This window comes from Lactuca serriola, chromosome 7 (assembly GCF_051521515.1).
Source record: "Lactuca serriola cultivar US96UC23 chromosome 7, Lser_US96UC23_V15, whole genome shotgun sequence".
Lineage (NCBI taxonomy): Eukaryota > Viridiplantae > Streptophyta > Magnoliopsida > Asterales > Asteraceae > Lactuca > Lactuca serriola.
In genome coordinates this window covers 7,895,690-7,905,153 of record NC_136414.1, presented here as the reverse complement: position 1 = coordinate 7,905,153, position 9,464 = coordinate 7,895,690, and the positions used below count along the sequence as shown (strand labels likewise).

The window sequence follows — 9,464 nt, the reverse complement described above, 5'->3', positions numbered from 1 at the left end:
AAGATTAAAATTCGATATGTTTATTTATATGTCGTGTGATTTCAGAGTTGTTAGATTAAGTATTGTTGATGGCGTTAGATTTTTAACGACGTTTGACGACATACTTTTGGTGCTTGCTTTCTAAATATCTACAAGGAGGGAATCAAGGAATTGGTTGCAATAACAACTCAAAGGTATGTAACCCTAAATCTAGTAATTTCAATTATACTAGGGTTTATGTAGGACTTCTAGTTCATAGTATGTTGCCTTAAATGTGAAGACATAGATCCTTATAGGTTGCATGTATCCTTAATTGTTAAGTGTTATTTTTCCGCATTGTACACGAATTTTATAAACCTATGAAACCCATCACATGCAACATCATTATCCTTCTTGTTGGAAGAATTGTCATCCTTTCCTTTGAATTTCCTTTTACCATTACATCTTTTAGGATTCTTTGATCCTTCTCCTTCCACTATATTTACAGAAGAGGAACCAAGTTGGTTCTTGCCTTTATGATTGTTATCAAGTTCTCAAGTTCTCGAGTCCTTAAAGACTCTTCAATCCGTAAATGGCTTCCAAGTTGAGTCAAAGTTAATTCCTCTTTGTTATGTTTCAGAGTGTGTCTAAACTCTTTCCAGGATGGGGGTAATTTTTCAATGATAACAACCATAGAAATGGCTTCATCCATTTTCAGATTGTGTGAGCAAACTATCCCAGAATCCTTAACATTTCATGGAACTGTTCTATAACAGTTATAGAATCAAACATCTTGTAACTCATAAAGTTACTGACCATAAACTTCTTGTTAGAAGCATCTTCAGTCATGTACATGGATTCATGAGAATCCCATATTTCTTTTGCAGATTCAACATTTTGATAGATATCAAAAAGAGAGTCAGACATATCATTGAGAATGTGTCCACAACACATGTAGTCATCATTATCCCAATTTGATCTCCTCCTTGTTTCCTCCAAAGTTTCATCTTCAGCGAATTCTAACATGGGTGTACTCAAAACCTTCACCACTTTCAGAGTGGTTAGGAGAAATTTAATGTTCTTCTGTCATCCACGAAAGTATTAGCCTTCAAACTTCACCAACTTGTCAAACTTGCTTATCATGTCGTTCACAGAATCTCCATAAGCTATTATCATAAGATGCTTTAATCTTTGTTAGAAAAATGGGTAATAGAATGTTTGGATCAATGAGAGTTGTGAAACACTTTCAGATTAAAGCATTTTGAGGGTGCAATAAAAAATCTTTAATCGGATAAAATTCATTGTTCTAAAAGAGAGAATTAAGAAGGTGTTATGATGTAGTATGTACTAATCTGATTTTGAAATGATCAATAAATCAGGACATAACTTCTTGTCAAAAAATGCCATTAGATGGTTATAAGAACTTAACTTCCCTGTCAGAAAATTGTCACAAACTATCATTAACCATTTTAAAATTGGGTCTGGAATTTGGATCACAAAAATCGGGTTCATTTTCTAAAATTCGGATTTCTGATGCATTTTTAATAAAGTCAGGGGCCTCTCCAAGGGGTGCTGCCCCCGGACCCTTATCAGTTCAAGGGCTTCGCCCCTAAATAGCAATGTACTTTCAACCGAGACGAATTTAAACAAATGTACACTCCGTTATCAAGGTATTGTTGATTAAGAAATTAATTCTATTACACTTAAATAATATTTGTGATATAAAATCATCAAAATAAGTTTTAGTAAATGATATTAAGGAATTTGATAGTTCCGGCGGGTTAACCTTCTGTTATGTGATTTTAGGTTTTGGTTTGGGTTCATGATTTTTATAAATAATATAAACATTTTTTTATTGAAACTCATTCATTTTCATAAGTCACACAAAGATGACATTGTAATGTAATGACCAATTTTATTATTGTAACTAATCCATTTCGTTCTTGTTTCGTCGATGCACTATATCTAACTAAACAAACCTTTAACTAATCAGACATGCACAAAAATACCGATCCCGAACTAGACCCGAAAAGAGACCAATACCGAACTGGTATAAAACAATTTTAGACCGAAAAAAATCCGTCATAACAAGACCGGTCTGGAAAAAAAATAGACTGTTCCGAAACCGATCTCAAAAAAGACTGAAAACAATAATTTATAAATATATCATTTTTGTGTCAATCACACAATTTTTAATGACACATTATCTAACTTCTTTCTTTTTTTTGGTTAAATTTTAGTGTATTATTTTTAATAAATCTTAATCTAACATGTTAATTACATATTTGTTAATGAAAAAGCTAGAAACCAAAAAATACCAAGACCGAACCGGAAAAATCCAAAAGTCAAACCATAAAAGGAAAACGAAATAAACCGCAAGACGGGTTCGAAAATAAAATGATCAGCCAGAAACCACTCCGGAATATAACGGACCGTTTCAAGACCAACTGAGATCGGTCTGAAGCTGTCAGTGGGCATCTCTATAACCAACGAGTATGTGTCCAAACAGTGTTACGAATTGCTGGAAAGATGTCCAACACTAAAAAGAAATTACCCTTAAACATCATGACATTTCATGCCTTGGTGGCCCATATACGTAGCTATTCTCACCACAATATTTCTTAATATTCTTTAAAGTACAGTGGTTACAAGCTATAAATCTGATACGGGCATATGCTAGGAGATAGACCAATACGTTTCGTATGACATTACTATGGTTCTAACGCAAAATATAAAATAACATTGAACTTTTGCTAGATTAATAGATCTTGGACAAAGTATAGAAACATGAACAAGAGAACAAGGTATGAAACTGTAATGATACTAGTACGTACCGAAGGTCTGAACTAATCCATCATTCAACTTATTCATGACGAGAAGCTGTGGGTTCATGAAAAAAAAATGCCTAAACACCCTAAAACCGAACTGGAAACATGTTGAACGCTTCATCAACCAGTATCAAATGGTCATATGTACAATGACAAATCTTTTTAATTGCAAAAGTTACGTAGGGTTTGAGCTGACAAATTCTGATGCATTAATCTTCTAGACTTCTCTAGAATGAAAATTTTGTTGCAGAACAACATATGTGTTGGGCGCATCTTATCTAACATGGATAGTGTTGGTAGCATAACATAATCTTGATAGATATAAAATATATGTATGCATATATATATCTATCTATCTATATACTGACTACTTTGACCATCTTTGCTTCGTTCTCCTGACCTCTGGTGGTCCGATGAACAATTCCGTTTCCACATCTGAGTTCTCCTCGTTATCAACAACACGTAAATCCGGTCTCATTTCTTCTGTTCCTTGGTCTGTTTGGATTAAGCACTGAATGCCAAAAAACACAGATTTAACTCTTAGATCATTATGCAGGTTGAACAACATGCTTCCAGGAGATACGGAAGAAAAACTATACTAACCTTCTCAGTAAGTGATGCATTTTCAGCTGCTAGCAGTTTCTCCTGAAGATCCACATAAAAAAGAAATACTATAGTTTATTAGTTTCTCGAAAAAAACCCTTCCTCCCATATTAATGAAGTTCTCGCATTGGACAACATGTAAATCATTCCATAAAACTTGTACATCCACTCTAGCTAAATATGAGCGTTTTGAGTTATATATAGCATAAATGGGTAGGTTTGGAATCATTAAGCTGTGTACCTTTGCTTGTAGTTGCTCAATCTGTTCATTGTAGACTTGCATCTAAAACGTCAAGTATTCAACAAAAGAATGTTAAAGATTCAACCATAAACCCTAAAATTGATATGGAATTGAAGAAGGAAGAATAATTCTTTGATAATAAGTAACTATTTTTTAAACCTTTCTTGCTCGAACAATGCGTACGCTCCTCTCCAGCTGTTGCTCAATCTGAACTATCTCTTCAATGGTGCTTGATCCTAACCCTTCTCCCAAAAGTTTCCTGCATTGCAACTAAGATCAGTAGCCATCTTTTTTTCTTTAATTGTATATATGAATCTGTGTGTGTGTGTGTGTGCTTGTTTGTTTATTTAAAATACAATCCAAATATACTCGTATTGATTAATAAATAGCAATTTTTGGCAACATCAACAATTGTAAGATCAGGAAACATTCTTTTTCTCTTGTTTAATTTCTTTTAATTTTAATTTAGTGAGATTCGAAACCTCAGAAGCATGCATCAGATAGACAAAAATTTCACCCTTTTGCCTGCTGCATTAATGATTTTAAAATGATCAGTAGCCATTTTTCATCCTATTTTTGTGGTTTTTCCATCAGCATTTGATCTTCAGAAGCATATAAAGTATATTTTCAATGATTAAACCATAAAATTGTACCTTTTTGCAACTTCTAGGAGTTCTACCTTCTTTGCCATAGTAGCTGTTTCATGCTTCAAATGCTGCAACCGAATTATATATATCAAAAACAAATTCAAAAACAAACAACCGAATTATATATATCAAAAACAAATTCAAATTAAAAACAAACAACGTTCATCTTTTGAATATTGTTTGTACATATATATCAAAAACAAATTCAAAAACAAACAACCGAATTATATATGTCTGTGAACCTGAACATCTTCTATACTCGAAGAATTTTCTGTTTGAACATTTTTTACGTGACTTCTATATCGTTCAATTGTCTCCTGCATGCTGAATGATTTCAAAACCCAAAAAAAAGATGCAATCATTGCCCAAAAAAAGCCATGGAAAATATATAAAACAAAACTCATGTACGTATTATAAATGTGTATTCTTACACACATTCATGATATATATATATATATATATATATATATATATATATATATATATATATATATATGGATGAATGCATCTATCATATGAATTCATGGATATACATATATGCTGTATACGAGTTTTTTCAAACAGAAAAAGAAAGACACATACATATTTCGCAAGGCCGTGTTCATCAGGGCTTTGAGTTGACATTGATTCAATAAGGAAAACAAATGTTCAATTCTATGTACAGTGATCTTTAAAACTTAATAAAATAGAAGTTATATGTAAACATTCTGAATCCGAACACTTGTTTGAGGACATTTTTGTAAATTGTAACAATTGGTCATCTAATACTTAAGACTGATTATAGCAATTGTGTTTGTTTTGACCTTTCGAAAAACTATTATTATACTTATCAAAACATGAGAAAACCACTCATGATATCTTAATTTCAAGCACCCGAGTCGGCTTTTCTATATATAACTTGAATATAATAATGTTAAGTTTATATAGGGCAATATATGTAAAAGAAGAGATACTATTTTTGTTACTGTTATTTAAATATATTAAACACAATGAATATTGTACTAAATTTATATAAAACTAATTGTAAACAGATGCTTTTTATAGTAAAATCAGAAAAGTAAAAGCTGTGACATTCTTCGTATTCGTATGATGAATATGAAATACACCATTTCAAGTTAACTGATCAAAACATGCCAGACAAGAGTCAATCAGATCATATCATTTTTTATTATTTTTATCAAAAATTTATATTAATATACTAATATCATTTCTTTATTATTATTTGACTGGACTAAGAGGAAACACAGATTGACCTCACTTCCTATAGTTATATGCTCTTCATTTATATATATTTAAAATTCTCTAAATTTCGGTAGAAAGTCGAGATTCAAAAAAGGTTCTATCTTTATATGTATAGAGTAAGTATTTTGTACGAAACTAATCATGAAAGCGTTCAATAAGCATTTGAAACTAATTAAAATTTCAATTCCATAATATTGTATCCCTTTTTATTCATATAAAGATCCGGTTAACCATATTCGAGCAAATAACATTTTATGTCCGACACAAGTATCTTAATAGATCTCTGTGTATGTGCCTTGTGTAGATAACATCAGAAAGAAGATTGAAGCCCATTACTATGGAAAAGAAAGTATACACTGGAATTGGTTGGATTAATAGTGTTTTAAAACACTTTAGAATCAAGAAAACATGAAATTTAAGTGAGAAAAATGGAACCTTGAGTTTGGAAACTAAATAACAGTATAATAAAGAAAGAATATTTTAAACCCAGAATAGAAATCATTATAAGGAAAAGAACCCACAAACCAGAATCAAGAAAAGATCAAAATGATCATGGTTCTCTTTGATGTTATCTATTTTCAGATCCGTTTGTGCATACGCGTATGAATATATGCATTGAGTAGATAAAAGGGAAATAAATTTGAAACCCAGAATTAAAATCAAGATTATACGAATAAGAATCCCGAAATTAGAATTTACAAATTTTGATGATTAAGTGAGAAAAATGGAACCTTGAGCTTGCAAATTCATAAAGTTTGCCTCTTGGAGAGAAGATGATCAAAGCAACCTCAGCATCACAAAGCACAGAAAGTTCAAACGCTTTCTTCAACAAACCATTTCTTCTTTTGGAGAAGGTCACTTGTCTACTTGTAGCATTTTCAATCCTCCGCATTTGAGTCTTCCCTCTCACCATCTTCCAAAAAATTTAAGGTTTCACTCTATTCAAAAAAGAAGTTATAAAAAAGGTCAGAACTGATAACCAATCAAATGTCAAGTCTTCTTAATGTGGTTGAAAGTGGTATGGTCGCATGTTCAAGTTACAGAAAATACAGGTTTGTTTGATGGAACCATGAATCTTTATATGCGATCAAGATCCATCAACAAAACACCAACCTCAAATACCCATATCAATTCTTGAATCAAGACAAGGTTTTCACAAGTACCATAATAGAAAAAGATCGAAAAAGGTGCAATCCTTAGCTAAAACTATCAACTCTTACAACAAGATTTTTGTTCAAGAAAGATAAGTCACCTTACAAAAGAGGTAAAAACCCAGAAAAAGGTTGTTCTTTCTTAGAGAGAGAGAGAGAGAGAGAGAGAGAGAGAGAGAGAGATAGATGATGTTTGTAGAAAACTCAGCGATGTAGTGTGTGGACTAGGGAGAAAAAGGCTTTTCGGTCTTTTAAGAAATGAAGCTATTGAAGTTAGAGCAACGGTTCTTTAATGACTTGTAACTTGTGCATTGGGACTGGTACAAATTGTGGGTATGGATGTTTTAGGTTTGCAAAAATGGGTAACCTTAAAACTAGCCCACAAGGAACCCCTAGATACATTAGGGATAGGCCTAAAATTGCCAATGGATGAGATGATTGATTGGTGCTCGAGTCCTCTTTTATGGGTGTATACCATAAAAAAGAAAAGAAAGTGGAAACTAAACTCACCCAATTTAACCACTTTCCTTTTTTATATTAACATGAGTTCTTACCCAACAGTTTAAAGCTTGTTGTAACCTACTTTTCAAATAGAAGAAAGTAAAATTAAAAAGAAAAAAAAGAAAAGACATAAAACCATTGTTCGTGTTAAATTAATAAACTTCATGTAACATGAAGATTGTAACAAGGTTCTAAATTTTGAAAATGTGACCAAGTTTATGAATACTTGGATTTTTATTGCTAGAGAATATATATATATATATATATATATATATATATATATATATATATATATATTATGATTTAGGTGTTTAGAATTTAGATAGACTACAAAACAATACTAAAAGTACACATATTATTATAAATAAATAAATATTATAATATGTTTTTGTTTAGCTTAATTTAAAGAAGTACATTAGTTATGTCCCAAATCCAATCATGTCTAGTATTTTTGAGTAATTTAACATAAACCCCATTAAAAGTTAATTTATTATTTTTATAGTATTGTATATGTTTTTAAATTATTATTTTATATAATCATTCAATATATGTTCTTTTATATTATTAATAATATTCATTTGTAAATAAGATTATTATTTTTATTCAATGATTTCAGAATTATACAATTAATATTCTTTTATATTACGCTCAAAAACATTCATTTAGCTTATTTTTTACAAAAAATAATAATAATAAACTATTACCTTTTTTGACTGTGAAAGATAATTATTATACCCTTTTGCTAGAACATAGCGTTTTGCTTAATTTGGTAAATACAATATTCACACCCCAAAACAAGAAAGTTGGTACAATTCCAACATATTAAAAGTATGCAAAAGAAAAAGGAAAGGCATAGGGTTGTAATATAACACCTTGATCCAATGAAGGAAAACAATAAAAAATAAGAAATATTGTTATTAAATTAAGCAGATTAACAATAATTTTCTAAATAGTGTTTTATAGAAAATTTTGAAATATTTTTCCTATCATTTTAAGAAGAAATTGATTTTGTAAAGATATTATTGGTACGTGCAAATTGTTTTTTAATAAAGTTTAACGACCCATGTAATCTAATTAGTTTAATTATTTATGTTATAATTTGTTAATAAAATAAAAGGAAACACTAATACCAAACGTAAATATCGAATTAATGCAAGTGAACCCTATATTTTAAAACTTGTAATAGTTTTTTATAACTATTTTGGTGGGTCTCATTAATTTATAAATAGTGTTATATATACCAATTTATGTATAAAAAAAAAAAAAAAAAAAAAAAAAAAAAAAAAAAAAAAAAAAAACTTTACTATTATAAAAAAAAAATTTAAGCTTTATAGATTGGATAATTTGGTTACAAAAGAGATTAAATAAAAAAGTTTTACAATCGTATGCTCTTAGTTTTGATTTTATTTGGTCCATAAAAAATTCTTTTAAATTTAAATAAAGTCATATAGCATTAAGAAACCCACAAATGATATGTAAGATATTAGAAGGCATAACAAGTTGTACATGTATGCATGAGATGTTGTACATAGTTAATAAATAGAAGGGACCAAAAAGGGTGTCAACATCAAAGGTACGATAATGGAAAGTGTATGAACCAATCACAATTCGAAAACGCATTGGGAGCCTATGATTTTCATTGTAAAAAGCAGGTTGTGTCCCAGACTTTATTCGGACCCACACACCTTTTGTAGGGTCAGGGAAGAGGAGGCTAGGGTAGGTGACTCATTGAAATGCAAACATAAACAAATATAGTAATATACACATATATACCCGTATACATATATAGTTATGAAAGTCATGTAATATTAGTAGTGAAAAAAAACATAAATTATGTCTAATCTAATTTACTAATTTTAAGATTTAATCAAAAACTATATGCATATACTAAAATCGGTAATATAGGTATGGTTTTAAATGTGGTATATGTAAAAATCTGTCCCACCTACGAAAATCATTTTTTAATATTCCGCTAAAAAAAACATATTCATCTTCGAAAATGTTGTGAAAATCTCTTAAAGGGTTACAATAATCTTTATATGTCTTGAGTTTTATAGTTCACTCAAAGGGTGATTAACTATTAATTTTTTTTATATCTGGTCAATTTTTTTACGTAATATAGATCATCTAACTTGTTGTTTATGTTTATTATAATTCTTTTGATCGATTATTAGGTGATAGTCAATCAAAAGGGTTATGTTGAACACAAACAATAAGTTAAATGGTATATTGCGTATAAAAAAAATAATGTGAACAAAATTAACAATTTGTTACTCTCTTGGGTCATTTTTCC

At 30.0% G+C, this 9,464-nt stretch overlaps 1 protein-coding gene across 3 annotated transcripts; it reads right to left on the bottom strand.

Moving 5' to 3' along the window:
- Nucleotides 1–2,800: 2,800 nt before the first annotated feature.
- Nucleotides 2,801–7,018, bottom strand: LOC145061191 (MADS-box protein SOC1-like). 3 transcript variants are annotated; one of them, XM_079008597.1, is made up of 8 exons: nt 6,683–7,018; nt 6,251–6,457; nt 4,520–4,601; nt 4,284–4,345; nt 3,790–3,889; nt 3,631–3,672; nt 3,390–3,431; nt 2,801–3,297 (listed from the first exon to the last, which is right to left on the bottom strand). In XM_079008597.1, the coding sequence occupies exons 2-8, from the start codon at nt 6,430–6,432 to the stop codon at nt 3,154–3,156; spliced, it is 654 nt and encodes a 217-aa protein (XP_078864723.1). In that variant the 5' UTR covers nt 6,433–6,457; nt 6,683–7,018; the 3' UTR covers nt 2,801–3,153. The 3 variants fall into 3 exon arrangements, with proteins under 3 accessions (XP_078864723.1, XP_078864722.1, XP_078864724.1); XM_079008596.1 differs by having other exon boundaries at nt 6,772–7,015; XM_079008598.1 differs by having other exon boundaries at nt 6,633–6,711.
- Nucleotides 7,019–9,464: the final 2,446 nt, after the last annotated feature.

Excerpts from the sequence above, each read along its gene's own strand:
- LOC145061191 (XM_079008597.1), bottom strand. The coding sequence starts at position 6,432 with ATGGTGAGAGGGAAGACTCAAATGCGGAGGATTGAAAATGCTACAAGT. Across the intron at positions 4,346-4,519 it reads CGAGTATAGAAGATGTTCAG|CATTTGAAGCATGAAACAGC; the intron begins GTTCACAGACAT and ends ATTCGGTTGCAG. Across the intron at positions 3,432-3,630 it reads TTGAGCAACTACAAGCAAAG|GAGAAACTGCTAGCAGCTGA; the intron begins GTACACAGCTTA and ends GTGGATCTTCAG.